At 39.1% G+C, this 19,614-nt stretch overlaps 1 protein-coding gene across 1 annotated transcript in view; it reads right to left on the reverse strand.

The window, feature by feature from the left end:
- Nucleotides 1-8,745: 8,745 nt before the first annotated feature.
- Nucleotides 8,746-19,614, reverse strand: part of SAMSN1 (SAM domain, SH3 domain and nuclear localization signals 1) — a 36,463-nt gene continuing 25,594 nt past the window's right edge. The window contains exons 7-8 of the mRNA XM_080361846.1: nucleotides 18,630-18,780; nucleotides 8,746-9,164 (exon numbers count right to left, since the gene is read on the reverse strand). Coding sequence (XP_080217972.1) covers nucleotides 8,959-9,164; nucleotides 18,630-18,780 — 357 coding nt within the window. The 3' untranslated portion in view covers nucleotides 8,746-8,958. The remainder of the gene's footprint in view (nucleotides 9,165-18,629; nucleotides 18,781-19,614) is intronic.

Below are 19,614 nucleotides of genomic sequence, written 5' to 3' on the forward strand. Positions count from 1 at the left end.
TCAGCTTCAAAAAGACTGTAGAAGCATCTGGTAGGGCCAGAACTGAGGTTCATTATGTCAGCCACTGCCTTTTGTGTTATTTTTTAAGAAGTGAGTTAAACTGTCTCTCAAACACTGATAGGTTAAGCAAAGTCTGAGAAAACAAACCTTTTTCTAAGTCCATTGGTTCACCTGTATATTCCTGAGTGTGATTATAAATATTCTCATTTAAAGTGTTGTGCATATTCCTCCTTCACAGACCAATATGTCAGACTTCTAACCACTTGCTTTGGCTTTCTACAACATTGACAGTCCTTTGAGTTAGTGATGCTTGTGCAATTCCAGATGAGAGCTCCCAGTGCCCACGTGGTACAATTTCTTCCTGATAAAGCAGAACAAATGAGCACCTGATTGACTTTTACCATAAATGCTGACATTCTGCAGCCAAAGGGGAGAGGGGGGAAAAAGAAAATCTTTGATAGTGCTTAAAGCACACAGGCCATTTGCAGCAAAGATTTCCATTTCAAGAGATTTGTTAGTGTAGTCTTGGATTAGTGTATGTATCGAAAGCTTTACTTAGGAAGATTTTCAGCCTTGCACACACTTATTAAAGCTCTTTGCTGTTCTGAATCCGTATGATTATATGCTGAATAATGAATATTTTTTAAAGCTTTATGCAGCCACAGTGTGACACCTCACCAATTTCAGCCAGTCTCATTCTGTCTCTTTTTTGTTTTGGCATTTCCTAGCTTAAAACTTTTAGCAAAGACTTCTTGCAGTTTGCAAGTTCTTCAGTGCCAGGCGACTGACTTGCTGAGATGCTGACTTAAAAAAACCCAAAAGGTATCTTACGCTGATTTTGTTTTAGAACACGCTGACTAGTTGCAATTGAGGTTAATTGACCTTTATAATGGATACACAGGACAGTACTAAAGCTGTATACATAAACTGCAAGTTTATTTGAAAGCAAATTGTGTTAATTGACATTCATTGTGCATCTTTCTGTTGTTTATTGCTAGTTGCTCATGTGAATAGTTTGTTGATATTATAGATAGGACAAACATTTGTTTCAGATAAATAGGATTTTCAGTTGAATAGGTTTTAATTAAATGATGCCCTGTACTCGGTTTTGAAACTGTGAAGTACTATGCAGTATGTAGCTAATCTTGTTATCTAGGATCTTAAATTGTTGAATCACATCACACAGAGATTTGTTTATTTTTGCCAAATAACATCTAAATTCTCTGCCAGTTGTGCAAGATTTAGGTCTTTTTCCAGAGTAAAATCTGAAATTATTGTGCTGCGGAGACTGAGTTGATGCAAGAATTATAAGTGTTTGGTTTGCCTCACAGGGCAGACCACTGTTGTATTAAACACATATTCACTGCTATATTAAAAGCATAAGTCAGAGTGTATATAGCTTCCCTCGTACACGGGTCCTGTTCTACTAGACACTCGGACATTGTCTTTAATTTTATAGGCCTCACTAACCACCTGTAGGGCCTGGCCTATAAAGCCACAGTCTTCATGCTTTTCACAACATACAGTATTTTTGATCCCATAGCTAAGTTCTGCATATGTCTACAAATTCAGCCCAAACCAGCCCGTTTTCCCATTTCTTTCTCTAATGAAGGGAAACCCCAGCTGGCACAGTCATGGGTCACACAACCACTTCCACTAACAATGGCTTTTCCTCCACTCTGAAGTCAGAATGAAAAAGCGACCCTTCCAAAGCCCTAGATGGAAGCCTTTTCTAGGTTACAGAGCATATTTTGCTTAACAAAGTTAGGATGAGCAAAGATTGTTAATACATTTCGTCTAAAAATAAAGCAGAACTGAGAAGACAGGTAGATGTCCTGTAGGCATGTTCATAGCATTAATTGAGTGGTGCAAAGCTATCAGTTACGCTACTAATTGAGCTCCTTCTGGTACTTCATCACTGTCTTTAAATAGCCATGTAGCTAAACAGATAGGCAAGGAAATAAAATAACTATTAACTGTATATTGTTACCACAAAGGTATTTAAAGAGAAATAACTGCTCTTCCAGTAAATTACATTTTATTTTAATGTGCTGGTGTAAAGAATGATGCTAGTCATTCAACTCTTATGTTAGAAATGAGAACAAACTTAGGAGGCAAAATAGTTAGGTAATACACAGAGAGATTTCTTTGAAAATTTGCAAGTTCCTCAGTTTTACTGTATTCGATTTTCTCTGAAGTGTATTTTCCCCACATGAGTGGCTTTCTCTTTCTATTTCTTTTACATTTGCACTCTGTGAAGTGTAAGGTTATTTCCAATAGTATTTTAACATGTGCTTTCCCTGCTGGATGTTTTTTTGATAGCCAGCAAGGGACTGCTCGCAAATATGATGGTGAACGTTTCAGAGAGATTTGTAATATAATGTGTTTCCCAGATACAACTTACAAGTGCCTTATTTCGTGTCACAGAAAAGTGGCAAGAGGCTGGGGCCCGATTTTCAGCTCTCACTCAGCTAGCCAGCCCCAGGAGCAGTGCCTGAGACCTGCACGAGTACTGAGCACCCAAGCAAAGCAGGTCAGCAGTGCTTAGATGAGGACGTTTCAAAATCTGAAAGAGTAGAAGCAGCAGAAGCTGTATACTGCTGTATTCAAACTTGAACCCAAATCACCAGGTAACTACTTGTATGTCAGTTTGCACTCAGGGCAGCTGCATGGCACACAGTCCAGCTCCTGCAGGAAAGCTAAGGCTTGGGAATGATTCAGGTTGAAATCCTCCCACTTCCTCCTTTGGCCATATGGACACGACTGGTAGTGAAAAAGTGTCAGCCAGCTTGCCCACAGTCTGACAAAACTACTCCACAGCCCCACACCCTCTTGGCCTGTCTCTGTATCCCAATGCTGAGCTGCACAACATTTCTACACCTTGAATGTTCCACTCCAAAAGAGTGAGATATGGCACACAACAGAACAGCGCTTCCATATGTGGAGAACACGTCCAGAAACCATAACTGAGGAAGGGACACAGGCATTCTGGAGAACCTCAGTTGCACCCCTTCTATAATGGGAAAGTAATGGGGCAGCAGGAAGGGTGCATCTGACCCTCACTCACTGTGAGCACACAGAAGCCATGGAGAATCAGACTGCAAAATATGAGGTCTCTGACCATCATTTGAGAAAGCCCATGGTTTGCCACAGCCCCACATCAGAGCACCAGTGGGTAGGGGGGCATTAATGTAGTTGTTTGGTGTGGGGAACGGGCCCTAGGAGGTGAGGACATGTGGGCTCTGCCCAGGGAACACACGCATTTTGGGATGCTGGCTAGGTTTAAATTAAGCAGCCAAGGTATGTGAACTGCTAAGGAGCACACCTTGCCCTCCAGCTCTCTTGTCCCTCATTTGTTCATGACTTCCTGGCACAGGCAGATTTTCTGTGTTTCTACTGTCAGCAGACAGATCTCATGCCTAGCAGAGATTGCTAGGCCACGTCAGACCAAATTCTGCGTAGCCACAAAAAATGAGATGACCATCTCAGCTCCCCCTAGCCTATCATAGATGCCCTCCCACCTGTTTCCTCCTTCTAGAGAATACGTATTTCCTAAGAAATTCAGGTTCATTACCATGAATGCTGTTTATTATGTTTATTAAAATCTGTTTGTTGCGTAAAATGGATGAAAGATCAGGGACGCAAGTGAGCACCTCATGCACACAGAATCACAGAATAACAGGATCACAGAATGTTCTGGATTGGAAGTGACCTCAAAAGTTCATCTAGTCCAATCCCCTTGCTGGAGAAAGAACACCTAGATGAGGTTACACAGGAATGTGTCCAGGGGGGTTTTGAATGTCTCCAGAGTAGAAGACTCCACAACCTCCCTTGTCAGCCTGTTCCAGTGCTCTGGCACCCTCATTGTGAAGAAGTTTCTTCTCATACTTAAGTGGAACCTCCTATGTTCCAGTTTGCACCCATTACCCCTTGTCTTACCATTGGTTGTCACCGAGAAGCACCTGGCTCCATCCTTGTGACACTCACCCTTTATATATTGGTAAACATTAATAAGGTCATCCCTCGGACTCCTCTTCTCCAAGCTAAAGAGCCCCAGCTCCCTCAGCCTTTCCTCATAAGGGAGATGCTCCACTTGTTGCTCTGTGTTGGACTCTTTCCAGCAGTTCCCTGTCCTTCTTGAACTGAGGGGCCCAGAACCGGACACAATATTCCAGATGTGGTCTCAAAGAAGGTGCTTATACGGTCCTGTGTAAGGTATTCCTGGAACTGACCAAAGAGCGTCATTGCACGAAAGCAGTAGTACAGCATACACAGCCAACAAGCATCAGGGTGTGACGCAAATAACCTCTTCAGTGGCTAATGTAACTAAAAACCTCAACTTCAAGCTGTGAAAAAGAGGCAGAGAGTTTGCCGTGCTGTTACTAGACATGATGGAACTGCTTCCCTCTGATGTGAAGGAAGGCTCAGCCATCGACGGTGACATGTGACTCAGTTGCAAAACTGCTATTGAGGCTGTCTTAGGGCAGGCATCAAGCTGCTACTGTGACATAGGGCACCAAAAGAATCTATGGCATTTCTTCCTTTAACTGTTGACACTACAGATTTGTGTGCGTTCATGTATGTGTGCGTTCATGTGTGTGTGCCTATGTGTGTATTTGTGGGCAGAAAGAACTGTACTGACCTTGGCTTGTTGGAACAGCTAATTTCCAGGGAAAGGGGCAGGTTGTACACATCCTGTGAACCTAGTGATATCTAGAAACTGACCTGTCAGATTCACAGTACCTGAGGTATCGTTTTTTTCTTTCAATATTGTCTTGTGCTTGCTGCACCAGCCTTTTTTTTATAATAGCTCTACCAGTGTGATGCAGATCCCCTGACAAAGCCAGAAATTATTTTAATTGCCACTACCTGGGAGCAGGCACTATGGTATAAAGGCCCCTTTTATATCATACCAAGCAAACTGTAGGCTTCCTCACATCTCAGTAGAGACTGGTCACTCAGTGTTGGGACTGGTAAGGTATGGGATGGATAACTGGCTGGTCATGTGAGTGGAAAATTGGCTGAACTGCTAGGATCAGAGGGGTGTGCAAACATTGCAAAGTCCAGCTAGCAGCCAGTAATTAGCTGAGTCCCTCAGAGACCAGCCTCTCAGAATTTCTACAGGTATGCCCTTGTTCTGCCTTATGCTTCATGTGCTCATTCACACCTCAGCAAAAGGAATGCCAAACCCTCCTTATTGCTAGCATCTACCCACAGGTGTCAAAGTCATTTTCACCGGGGCCACATCAGCCTCACGGTTGCCTTCAAAGACCTGAATGTAATTTTAGAAATGTATAAATGTGACTATTCATACAGTTATACAGTCCTAAAATTACCTTTGAAGGCAACCACGAGGCTGATGTGGCGCCTGGTGAAAATGAGTTTGACACCCCTGCTCTACACTGATGCATTTGTACCCACTGACTTTTACAAGTTTTGTTACAACACCGGAAGAGCAGGGTGGGATGCTGACTCCAGTGATCTGCAGGCTGGTCCATGTGGATCACAGGGCTGTGATCTGGCACTCTGCTACCCTCTTTGACAGTAGAGCGCTCATATGGGGCTGAGCATGAGGCAATGCCACTAAAAGCAACTTTAACTTTGACAAGAGATGGTTCTTCTCCGAGAATGAGGGTGCTGCTACCACCTGAATTTTTCTGTGGGCCATCTAATTCTTCCTGAGTTACTGGCTTTGTGCCATGGGCAGGTGACAGTGGCTGTGCCAGCAGCCAGCCCAGCACCACAGCCCAGGGGGAGTTTGATGCACCTGCACCATGGCCCTCTGCGGCAGAGGAAATCCCCACCAGTAAAGATTGGCAGGGCTGGCCTCCTTAGCTTCACCTCTGCTATTAGTGGCTGGTTTTGCATCATTTAGTTACACTTTGTAACTGCAAGGAACAGTGGACTCTCAGTTATCTTCAAATAAGAGACTAAAATAAAGAAGGGGAGATTGAGACTAGACATAAGGAAGAAATTTTTAACAGTGAGGGTGCTGAAACACTGGCTCAGGTAACCCACAGAGGCTGTGGATGCCCCATCTCTGGAGACATTCAAGGCCAGGCTGGATGTGGCTCTGAGCAACCTGATCTCATTGAAGATGTTCCTGCTCGTTGCAGTGGGGTTGGACTAGATGACCTTGGAAGGTCCCTTCTGACTCAAACTATTCTGTGATTTTATGATTCTAAGAGACTTACAAACCATCTAGCCCTCCTTAATTGTAGAGAAAGGTTAATAAAAATGAGAAGGGACATGACACCATTGAGCAAGTGACAGAGACGAATGAAATCTCTGCTGCTTGCTTCTCTGTCCTGTCTCTGGAACATTTCAAAGATTCCTCAAAAGTAGTTCAGATCTGCACCAGACTGTCTCCAGTGGTTCCTAGAATTATCTTTTATTCAGATTACTAAAGCTAGTTGGAGAACTCTTTGTGCTATTACAAACAATTTAGTCCATGATCAGTGTGATTAACAAGACCACTGAGAGATGAAGGAAGGTTGGGTATGCTTCTTATAGGAAACACACTTTTTTTTTTTTTTTCTTTGTGGTATGAAATTTCCTCATTCTTTTTCTCAGAATAGCTCGAGAGAACGGAAGTTTCTCAGTTTGAGATCTAATCTGTTCTGCCTCCTCAGGAGGTTACAAATGTCTCGAACAAGCTTTCAGTTGACACATTTTCTGAACAAGAAGCCCTTTGGACAAAGTCTTACTGATTAGAGACAGCAGTGGTTAAACCACAAGTGATGCCCATAGTTACCAAGTAGTTAACCTTACACCTTTATCCTCTTGCCATCAGCCCCATTTACGCAGGGTTTGATTCCTGTAAAATAATAGCAGTTGTTGGATATTTTGCTGTGTTTGAAGCCTTGCCTCTCTCAATGTAACTAGTTAGGGAGGGCTATTTTCATTTGCAAATCTATGGAAATAAACATTCTCAGAACATTTGTATCACAGTACATCTCTGCTGTCTATGGTTGTTAGTCTTTGACCCAGCTAACTTAGCTGTTTCTTGGCAGTGATAATCGTATTTAAACTCACCTCAACACATTTTTACATGTTCAGCAATTTTACAGATGTCTAGATAGCAGCAACCTGAAGGCTAAATGCCTCTGCTGCAAAAGCCAAAGGACAAGACCCTCTTAGAGGAATTCAAGCCCTTCTCTAGTAGGAGATGATAGAAGCTAATCCAGCTATATTATTTCAGAAATTATTAAAGTCATATTAAGTAAAGTCAGTACTGTGTGTCATGACACACTACCGGTTAGAAAAGCATTAAGAAACAAATATAGCTTCTTGATACAAGCTCTCACATGCTTTGTCCCATCAAGGAATTCTGCATCCTCACCATGCCTGGTAATATAGGGTCATTGCTGCTAAACTATGATGATTGTTGCCAGTGTAAAAAGTTAAAAACATCTCCATTCCTGTTTATATTTCTAAACAGGTTATTTATTCCAAATCTTTGAGCCTAGTTAATACAGTTTTATAAAACTGCCATTTTTATACTAACCTTCAAAGTAGATCTGTGTATCAGGAGTCTGATAGCAGTTGCCATTTAAGGGGTCCTGAAAACTACAGAAAGCATTTTAATTGGTGGCAGGGGACAGGGAAAGATAAAAGCTTTCCATTTGTTTATAGAGCCTTCGAAAAATATTCTTTTGGGGGTGGAACTTCCTGTGTTTCGTCTCTTCTGAAGATGTTTTTCTTTTAAGCTATCAGCAATATGTGGAAACTTTTTAACATAAATGCAAAATGCCTTAAACTATTAAAATTGTGTGACTAATCAGTGAGCCAAAAGTTTCTCTAATGATTTGATACACAGATTATTATGCATGATAAAGATGCTTGGTGGAGTTGCCATTTACAATGTTAGCCTTAGAAAAGAGCAGTCTTTGAAATGTAATAGTCACATTAAAAATCAAGTTTTTAAAGGACTCAAACACATGATTCTGTTTATTATTGAATGAAGTACTCTAAAAGAAGACAGGTGGTTAAAATGTGTATTCCAGTGCAAAATATAGTGGGAAATGACAATAAAATCTCATATAAAAGACAATAGTGCACAATAACCATATTAGCTTCTGAGTTCTGTATACAAACAAATACTCTAGTAAGAAACTTCACACCACGCACAAAAGGCAAGAGTTTCACAAAAAGTGGTCATAAAAGCATTGCATTGATACTGATTTTCTTCTTGCTCCAAGCTTGTATCCTCTGTATAATGCTTGGAAAGAATGAGAACAGGTGTGAACATAACAATAAAGGAATTGCCTGTGCATGAGCCATTCAGATGGCTATGCTCTCTAAAATAGAATGAACATAGAGAGCTTGATTCAGATTCACATTACAGTTCTTTTGTACCTCCAGGATGACATGTAGGAGAGATTAGTCTACTTTAGAGCCTGTTTTGGATAAGAATGATATGAAACAGCTTTAATATTAATGAGAATTAGCTTGGGGCTTTTCAAAGTGGGATGGGAATGTATCCACCTTTTTATTATGATGATATATCAATGAAAAAACATTCTGTACAAATTTCAACAAAACACACCGGAAAATAGAGACAGTGTGATTAATCTTTATATTTTTAAAATAAATATGTACAACATTTACATTTTAGACAGTTCCAGAAATGAACATATCCATATTATGTACCACTAGCTAAAACAATTCAGTATTATGAAGGAAAATGCATTTGCTGTACAAATCTTTATAAATACATGTGTATAAACTCTTTCAGTGAAATGTCTGTGGATTCATTGAAAAGAAAAGCATGAGATATTCTTCTTATCAGCTAATATTTAGCTATTGTGTGTCCACATATTAGAGAGTCTAGAGCACCATACATCAGACAGAAGTAGATTTTCGGTGCTGAAAATATTGTGTGTTCTCCTTCTGTGCCATCACACTGCAAATCTGCTTGTCTTTTCTGAAAATCTGCAGAAAAGCAGCAGGACTGTATCAGTTTGACTCAGTGATTGTTATTGACTGCACCATGTCAGACAGGGTTTCTGGGTCTCCTTCTTCTTTACCATTATCTGAATTTTCTGATGAGATGTAACAGCCAGAATCTCTTGGACAGTCATTTAACAGTGATTTGTCAAAGCCGCGGTGAGGGCTTAAGCTCTGCGTTTCCTGGTCACCCTCACTTTTCTGCTGTTTTTCAACTAGAAAGAAAGAAAAAAATTGTCAAAACAAGTATCCTGCGAAGAGTTTGAGATAGAAACATGACTGATCTTGAAGAACTGTAGAAACAGAGTAGGTAATATACACACGATGAGATCAATATCTTTTTTCTATCAGAAACAGAAACCTCAGCATCAAAGAACTCAGAATATGATTACAAGAGTATAACATCAACTAAGTTGATGTCGAGGTTGTCTTTGATCCTGTAGTATGTTGCTCAGAGATGAATACTGGAGACTTTGGCTTCATCTTTTAGACTGAGGTCCTTTAGGCTGTCCACAGGTGCAAGAGTCACCATGTGTGGTCGCTATGACCACAGGAAAGGTGGCAGCTTTTGCCCTCCCACACTCATGTATTCCAGAGCCTATTCACGCAACCAATCATGTAGCCTACTGCACCTTGTTTATAATGTGTTGCATTAGAGATTTTGCATCTTCTGAATGCAAGTTCCACCATTTCACCTGCACTATGCACTGTGTAGTGAGATACAATGTGCTGGTCTTCAGAGGTGATCGATGTAAAGATGTGGTAATCAGGTTTTCTAAAGCACTGAACTTTTCAGTGGGAGTGGGTGGCTGATGGAAACTTCCTAATTTTAACTTGATATCCAGAAGGTTATTTTTTGAAACACAAGGGCCTCAGAGAAAGCTAAAATGACTAACTCCTGTTGTATGGTTTTTGAACACTGTTCCGACACTAAGTAGAAACAAATTATCTTGCAAAAAGCTTGTCCTTGTTTAGCTGCTGTATGACTAATTTATTCAAGCTCAAAAATCTACAACTTAGGAAGGGTATCGACAGAACTCTCAAAAAAAGCCTAAAGAGCTGGTGTCTTGTAGACAGGATATACCTGTATATCATCAACGTAATATATCTTGTGGTTAAAGTTCATATTCATATTTTCTGGCTGTGAAATACATGATGTTTACTCACAGTAAATTTCTTCAGAAAACAAGCTATAAGATATAAAATCTTTCATAGTTTTCTTTTTCCTTATCACCCTCCTGTAACTTTATTTTTACTTCAGACTGGGGCTTGCTTTCCAAAGTATAAGGAACAAATCTCATGGGAAACAGATGGTTTTACCCCAGATTTTAGCCCTTTGGAAAAAATGAAGCCTTTTTGCTTTAAGGTTCCCTTATAATAAGGTTCCCTTATAATAAGGTTCCCTTATTTCACTTGACTTGTTTCTCAAGGGTTAATTAGTTAGCTTCGAATATTTAGTCAGATTTAAGCTGTCTCAACTCAGGTACAGGCAGAATGGAAGTTCCAGTTCATGAAGGATTTTATCCTTTGTCAAAATCTTAATCTAGTTTAACTCCAGGGTCAAATCCCAGAATAAAATTTCCACAAGGAATATTTGTAGTTACATTTGTTATGGTTGTTGGAAATGATAAGCTTTGGCAACATGGGAAAGATCTACAATTTGGATTATTATTTCTTTTTTCAATCTTGTGTTGTATTGTGTAACAAAGAATAACTTAGAAATTAAAAACTGTAACGTTTCACTCTGAAAATATTTAAATGGAACAGCAGGAGAGTCAGGACGTGTCTTCATTGTGTGAGATTTCAATGAGCTTATTTCACAACACATTTTGATATATTGAGAAATATTTCTAGGTCCTGATGGAAGTCTTGTAGATTTGTTTGAGCTGATTAATTCTGTTTAATATTTTCTGTATTTCAGTTGCCTAATTCAGTTATTAAACTGATCTGATTTTGAGGAAAAGAATACAATGACCCAGTCATTTTTCCATGAATAGGTTATAGGCATAATCTAATGTATTTTTTTAAAAAAATAAGATTATTTTAAACACTTTCCAAGGAATAGAAATCTCACCTTGTTCCCAAATAAATTAATGATTAATTGCACTTGCATGAAGGAGTACAACTTTCATCAGATTTAATTGATAACTGTAACTGTTTGATCTTCTCACCTTACAGAGCACAGTTTGTCATGTCCAATGTTATCTCTCTGTGCAGGGAAAATATTTGGTCATGTAAGGTCCAATTGATTTCTGATTAAAGTCAGGGAGGAATTACAAAAAGCATTACACCAGTGAAGGTATTACTGCTGCTATTAGTAGCAACAGAAGTAGTTTAGCACAAATAACAGCAGATGCTCCAGCAAAGCCTTGTCTAAACTGTGTCATTAGCTCGTCGTACCCATCCCACAGGCACCAAGATGACCCAGGTCTGGGTCGCCAGTGTCTGGGTGAATCCCCCCGCCCTACTGCGGTCAGGGCTCCCCTGCCCTCCCCGTAATCCCCTCATCAGCTTAATGCTGCTTGCCGGTGCTTTTATCAGCTTCTGGAACATCATCTGCTGCCCCGGGAAGCAGTGACCTAGAAAGTGTTAATCCTATTTACATTTTCAAGGTCAAAAGAGGAACCTCCATCCACTTTGTTTGTTTTACAATGGAAAGAAGACCAAATAACTAGTGGATTAAAAAGAAAATACACTTTCATTCATTATATTAGTGCCCTGTAACTAGTTCTGATAATCTGAGTAGTCCCTATGTTAAAAACAGATCCTAAATTCTGTTGTAGCGATGGCTTTCCCTTGTGAATTTCAGTGAAAAAGGCACAGACAAGCTTGGAATTGAGATTTTTTTTTTTTTTTAATCTGAATTTAGATCAGTTAGGAGAATAAGAAATTTCTAGTTAGAAAACATATAGTAATGTAAAACTTCTCTCTCTTCCCCTAACAGTAGATTTTTTTTTACATGAAAAACCGAAAAACAAAGATGTTCAGGTGTTTGAGACAGTAAAAATACTGTATTTTCCATTTTTCTTTCTGAGCAGAAGTTGAACACATCCCTCATATTTAAAAAGAGAAGACTGAAAGCAAACTTTGGCACTTTTTTGGGCTTTTTAATTTATTTTTTAAACTTTAAAAAAAATTTTTTAATCTCTCTTTAAAGCAACCTTAAATATTATGCAGTAGCTACAGAACCACTTGAACAGGATGTTGAGTATTATAAATATATGCAGCAGACAACTTTTTTTTTTCTTTTCAATTCAATTCTACTTAATTCCTTCCTCTAACACATACATGTTCAAGTTTCACATTAGTAAAGGTAAGTTTGCTGTCAGTCTTTCGGACATCAGAAGAAAGAGACAGTGCACAGGAAACAGGAATTAATAAAGTTAAACTGTCATTTAGATGTTGCAGAATCATCAGAAATAACCATCTTATTAACAAATGGAAGTCCTATCACTTTTCTACAGTAAAGCAGTTTCAAATAAGATAAATAGCTTTTAGTCTCTGTTGTCTATATGGCCAGGAAAGTCCAAGATATGCATCATTTTGACACACATATTCTAATTCTACTTTAAACGGTAGGACTGTATTCAGACTTCTGAAAAAAAAGTGAGGCATTTAGCCTTAATAATAGATGTGTGATGCATACTAATCTTCCTTGCTGTTTGGATCTTTGAAATGAATATTTGTTATTCAAGGACATAGATGTGCATGGCACATGCGGGGATAGATCTCCTTTTTCCTTCATCAGCTTTTTTCCTTTTTCTAATGAGTTTAAAGTCCTGATTAGGAAAACACTTTAAGCTTAAGTTTAAGGCTATTCAGCTCAAGAATGTACAGAGGTCATACTGGCTCCTGTGTGGTTATCTCGGTTTAAACCAGATGAGTGGCAGGAGGCTTGGAGCTTGTCTTCGAAAAAAAAAGGTCACCCATCAGCAAGCCATACTTCATGAGTGTGCCCTCTGAGAGTTTGCTACACGGGTTTTGCCCAGAAGGCGAACTGGGTTAGGAGCACCGTGCTTTAGGCAGTCACTTGTGCACTTTCCTGTAAGGTGCAACGGTGACAGACAGAGCAGCACCATATAATAACTAAGTGGAGCAAAGTGTATCTTCAAGGCTGACGTTGGACCTCCGAGGTACATACGAAGGCCATGTATCAACCTGTAGTGCCCATATTGGTTAGAACACCTAAGTGTTAAAAAGAAATGAAAACTCACAAAGCGTCAAATTCAGAAAGGATCATTTTGAAGCAGCAAATGGCAATATTTCTTGAAAAAGAAGCAGAGAAACCTGAAGTGGTTCCGCACACACATGCAATATTTCGGGCACTCAAAGAAGTAAACCTTTTGTGGATATTTACAGACATGCAACCTGAAAAATTGCACTTACTGAAGTCCGTGGCACAGCTTTTGTGGGAGGGATACTGAACCAACATGAGACTCTACGGTGAAAAAGGAAATGAGAAGCTTCTTTTTTTCTCTAAAATCTGGAAGCAAACATGTGCCTGAAAAAGGGTGAAAAATACTAATACTCATGCAAGGATGAGCTTCCTTGAGAAATCTGAAAGTACTAATGTCCAGATCAATAATTTGTACCACAGTACAGAAGAGGAAAGTGTCTTTGAGCACCATTTGACCTTGACATGATATTGTATGATCCCAAGCACTTAAAGGGACTGCCCAGAGTAGAATGGTACTCTTGATGTGCTAGGTCCTCACTTAAGGAGTGCAACTTAGAACTGAGAGTTGTGTCCTCAGCTATGTACTATCTTTCTGTCCAAGCACAATAAATAACGAACAAACATTATCTGGTACTGGCAGTGGGATTTAGAGTACAATCTGGCACTTAAATAAGAAAAATAAGCTAAGGAAGTGGGTTTTGGGACATAAGTGTAAAATATTGTCTGCCAAATTGCACATATGCACCTTTTTTTTTTTTCTACAAAATGAATTGTATGCACATATCTGATGAAATCTGACTCTTCCTTAACTCAGAATAGCTTCACACTAATTTAATCCACTGGACTTCAGGAATGAACATCTTGACCTGCACCATCTAAATGAGAAGAGAGTCAAGGCTATTTTGTGCACACAAAAACCTGTGTCCTGGGAAACGGTCAAGAAAAAAGTTCCAACCTCCTTTTATTACTTTGTTCATTAACCATCCAGCAACTGCTTCGCTTTAAAAATAGCATCCTACAAAAGCACAGACATCCATCTCCTGTCTAGAAACCATCTGGGAGAAGAATGGAAAGCTATTAAGAAACACTTTATGAAAAAGAGATTTTTTTTCTTTTTCCTCACCAGCCATGAATTCATGGAAACCAATATTTTTTTCCCAAATATATAGATCTAATCAACTGCTAGAAAATCTAAAAAGACACCTGGGAAGGGAGGGAAGGTCATGAGGAGCTTACAAGGCCTTGCAGTTCTAGGATAGCATTCCTGCATGTAGTGCTTGAAGATGGTGAATTTGGGCCTGGACTGCCAGGAAGTGCAGAAAGAAGATAGTGCAGTACCAGGAAGCAAAATATGATTAAGAAACATGATGTGGTAGCATTTGCTAAATAAAATTTTTAATTCTTGGTGTAAGATGGGTAAATCTTTTCTTTTCAAATTCATTCAGGTCTAAATAAAATGTAAGATAAAAAAATTCTCACTGCCAGAAATCCTACATTTTGGATGGCTTTAAGAAGCATATAATGTGGAAACTATTTCTGCAGGTCTTTTGGTTAGAAAATTCAATAACTGTTTATTCTGCAACATTAATTATGTGGTCACAAGTATGTGGCATGAAGAAAACACTTACTATAACAAACAATAAATGTCAAGAAAAAGCCAAGGCAAGAAAAAGAAATTAAAAGCCTGTAAAAACATCTGGACATTTCATAATATCAGATATCACATTAAAGAAATACTAAATCTTGTTTTACTACATTTATAGTAGAATCTAGTAAAATGAGGGTATATTCCAGCACACTTGGCTCTTCTAAATAGTAACAGTCACAAAAACTCAGATACCCTTGCATTCAACTCTGGACCACACCTGAGACTCCACTCCTTAATCAAACTTGTGCTTCATGGAAGCACAAATGTAATGCAAAGACATGGAAGCCTTCCACACCCTGTGAGAACAATGGGCTTAGATCTTTAAATATGATCTATGGCCTTAGTATTTTTTTCACAAAGCTTATAAAAAGAATGAACTTTTACCTGGAAAAGTGCTGAAGTTATACTAGAATACTCTTGGCCAGTAAACAGATTACCTTGTAGTTGTGGGTAATCATGCTGCTCACTTCTAAGCAATGAAGAAAATCAATTTTAATTAAAAAATCATTTATGCTGGACTGAGTCATGCCCGTTTAGGAAAAAAAAATATTGACCTAGGAAAGTTCAGTTCAGATTCAGAATTCACTTTCACAGTAGCACCCAGTTCTTTCAACCCAATTTTCCAATCAGATTGACAGAAGGACGAAGAGGTCAGATAATTCAGACAAAGTAAGACTCATGTTGAGCTTATCCCCCAAATCATTCTAACTCCCTGTCTTTCGCTATAACAACTTGACAGATAGTTTTTATCAGTTTTAGTCTTTATTATCTTCGTTTTTAGGGAAGGTTGTTAAATTCTGTCCTGTCACTACCAGTCACGTGACAAACGCTATGAACCTTTGGCAACCAGACAAGGCAAGGCTCTGGTTCAGTCCTAATTCAAGACAGTATCCCAAACCAAGAAAGTGTTTATGTGTGACTTACCTTAAAATATGAACCAGTCTTATGCACCTCAACTGGACTTAAATGAATGCTTATAGCTGTCATGGTATATAAATACATCTTGTTTCTGGGCCTTGTGAGTATTCACAAATTCCGGGAATATTATTTTATTGAATTTGAATACTAGAAGGATTTGGTATGCCTATCTATAGTGGATGTGAAGTCAATATTTGTTTTATCTCTTGATCTAAGACTACAATGTCACCACTGGTTTTGAAAACATGGGCCACTTTATAAGATTTGATGCTCCTCTTTCCAGAACCATGACAAGAATTTAAACTATTAGACTACTGTGCAGATAACATCAGGGATACTGTTTTGCCTGGAGGAGTGATTTAATCCCATGCTGCCAATTATGAAGAACCCTATTTGGATAATTAAGGTAAATTTATTAATATTCACTGTATGGACCGTGTAAGGACCTTGTTAGGTTTGATGCTTGCACAGGTGTATGTGGAATATTAAGTGCTAAGACACCTTCAGAAAAAGAAAAACTTGTTGTCATATTCTATAAAGGTTACATGTCTAAGGCCGCTTACTCTACTTTTTGATACACAAGGAATATAAATAGTAAACCATATCCTCAGTACCCCAGAATAGTCTGACACTCGCGTGGTCTATTAAAAGCTATTATGCTTCGGTTTTGTTTTTCACACTGTTGCAAAAATGCAAAATTACAATCTAGCATTAATTTGCTTCGTGCTTTCATTAATTTTCTTAATAATGCTTTCATTAATTTTTCTTAATAATGCTTTCATTCATTTTTCTTAATAATGCTTTCATTCATTTTCTTTGTGCTAAATATTGATATAGAAAATCATAGACAATAAAAGGTGCAGAAAATTCAGCAAGTCTAGTTACCAAAAAGTATACACAGACATACGTATCCTCAGCTTAAGGGCAAACTAGGGGAAAAAAACATATTTTCAAGTGATTTACAGCTACATTCCTGCAATATAATTATTTGAAAATGTAACTTTTTTTTTTTTCCTGGATTCACTCTTTCAATCATTACTTCTACACAAGCAGCCCTGTAAGAGTGTTTTTGTGGCCTGTCATCTCGCAAAGCTATAGAGCAGAAAGAGCTACCCAACCTGGTGGGCAAGGAAAACTCTTTTAATGCCTCCATTGTGTTTGCAAGAACCTTACCCTTCCCTGGAATCTGACTAAGAACAGGAAAGACTGCACGTACAAGTGGGGTCCCAAAAAACCCACAAATGTACAGTAATAAACAAGGTCAGCAAAGACACAAGGAAGATCAGAGAACATCTGCAGTAAAAGATGAGTGGATGAGATAGCCAAAGACATGCTTAGAAACCCAGCGAGATTTAAATACTGGCTTATGTATATGCGCATGCAGGTATGTGCATCCATATGTATGTGTGCTGGAGTAAGAACTGGAAAGCTGCCTACCTACTGACCAGATAAAAAATGGCAAGAATTGATATTAAAATGCCGCAGGAAGACATTGCTTTTCCAGGTCTCCTTTTCTTTCTTTCAGATGCTTCTCAATTGTGAGTGCACATTTGATAAGATGGCTGCTAAGCGCAGGGGTGAGAAAGCATGACTATTAATGAAGAGGAAAACATTTCCTGTTTTGGCAAAGTGTCTAATTAAATAGATACTTAGTTGTAGTTGTAGTTTCTATGAATTTGACATAAATTACTTAAAATTTGAAGTCGGGTTTAAAATATTAAATATTAAAAATATTAAATTTAATATCATTAAAATATCATGAGAACAAGTTGGTGAAGGGTTTGGAGAGGAAGCCATATGAGAAGCAGCTAAAGTCACTTGGTTTGTTCAGTCTGGAGAAGAGGAGACTGAGGGGAGACCTCATGGCAGCTACAGCTTCCTCACAAGGGGAAGAGGAGAAGTAGGTGCCGAACTCTTCTCTTTAGTGGTCAATGACAGAACCCAAGGGAATGGCAGGAAGATGTGCCAGGGGAGATTTAGGTTGGACATGAGGAAAAGGTTCTTCACCCAGAGGGTGGTGGAGCACTGGAACAGGCTCCCCAGGGAGGTGTCACGGCCCCAAGCCTGACAGTGTTCAAGAAGAGACTGGACAATGTCCTCAGACACATGATGTGAACTGTGGGGTTGTCATATGCAGTGAAAGGAGTTGGACTCGATAATTCTTGTGAGTCCCTTCCAACTCAGGATATTCTGTGATTCTATGATGCTATGATCCTAACTTTTTTACTCCCAGTGAAAGGAACAAGTGAAGAAAACATCACGGTGATCAATACACACCCCATATGATTAGCTTTCACAAGCTCACCAGAAATTTGAGTCAAATTCATTTTGAGAAAAGAGTGCAAACCACCTACTAGGACATATATATATATATATGTTCCTTTTTTTTTTTTTTCTTTTTTTACCAAGCCTTCCTAAAAACTAATCTGATTTGGACAAGGATTTAAGTGTGGGATGAAGTGAGAGAAGGAAAATCTATATTCTACTGCAGAATATTGTTTAAAAAAACATAAAGAAAATTCTTTGCTGTAGACATTGGAAATAAGCTGTGTTTTGGTTAAGATACTAGTACAGAATTTTTATTCTCTGTTCTTGCACAGCCCTTATGACTTTTGGGAAGTCACTTAACCTCTCTGGGGGTTGGATCCCCAGCCATAAATAGGGTTGTTCTTAAGCAATAGTTGCTACCAATCTATAGTGCAGGACCTAGAAATAAGAAATTTTAAATCACCCACATGTTACTAGTCTAGTAATCATATGCATATGTAGAAGAGATGTATGGTTTTCTATCTGAACAAATAAGAAAACCATCTGAATCAACACTTCATATTTAAAAAAAAAATCAATTAACAGATCAGTGTGAGAATCACTATTTCTTTAAATGTATTTCTTAAGTTAAAACTTTCTTGTGACTTTTAACAAAGTTTAAACACTTACTGTCATAATCCTGTAGATTTTCAATTGCTGATAACAATCTTGCCCTGTCTTCTGGGTTTGAAACATTTAATTCTATCAGGTGGCTCTCCTGTAGATCCTTTAAGTCCTCTAGAGTTTCATATCCATTTAGCAAGAGGGTTGAAGCATATTCCTACAAAAAAGAAACAAGCAAATCCTCTCATGTGAAAAAGAACTGTGTTTAGTAAAGGAATAGACACAATTTCTCTTTTGTCAGGTTGAAATGGGCGCCATTCTCTAGTCTGATTGACCCACCTTTGGTGTAAACCAGAGCTGGAAATCAAGAAAGGACAGAGGCGGTGAGGCCTGGAGGTCCTCCTGGCCATCCCAACATCTGTGCCTGAGTTGTCTAACAGAGTCTGGCAGCAAACTGGACCAGGGCAGAGCTATGCCCGAAATACTTTAATCTGCCAAGCATCTGGACTTTTGTGGGCTACCTCATGAGTGCCTCCTGTGCTGGCTCCAGGAGGGTTTCTGAGGCAGGGTGTGCTCTGCCTTTGCACAGAAGGAGCCCTTCAACATAAGCGAGGGTGACAAACTGAGGGAGCCCTCAGCCGTGTGGTCTCACACATGGTGCCCTTTGAGCTGTGTGTTGACGCAGTATGAAACGTACGCAGATGCCAGGAAAAGGACTGTTTGCATCAGCACCAAAGCAATAACCATTATTAAAAATGTTACCTGTAAATCATGACCTAATTATGCTTTGACACTCAGTCAAGAACCAGAGCTGCAGAGAGGGAGGGAGGCATAACATGAGCATAGTGCAAAAAAGACTATTACTCTCTAAAGGTCATGAGAGATTAGAAACCCAAGTTCAAAATGTTGGCACTGGAGTCAGACTGCAGTCCTGTCCCTGAGGTGTCCACAGTCACACACCTCCTATCAGGTGCACAATTGCAGTCAGGTTACAGTGACCTGACAAGTCACCTCCATGCCTCTTTCTGTGAAGTCTCTTAGCCTAACCAAA

Source organism: Nesoenas mayeri (genome assembly GCF_963082525.1).
Source record: "Nesoenas mayeri genome assembly, chromosome: 1".
Taxonomy (NCBI): Eukaryota; Metazoa; Chordata; class Aves; order Columbiformes; family Columbidae; genus Nesoenas; species Nesoenas mayeri.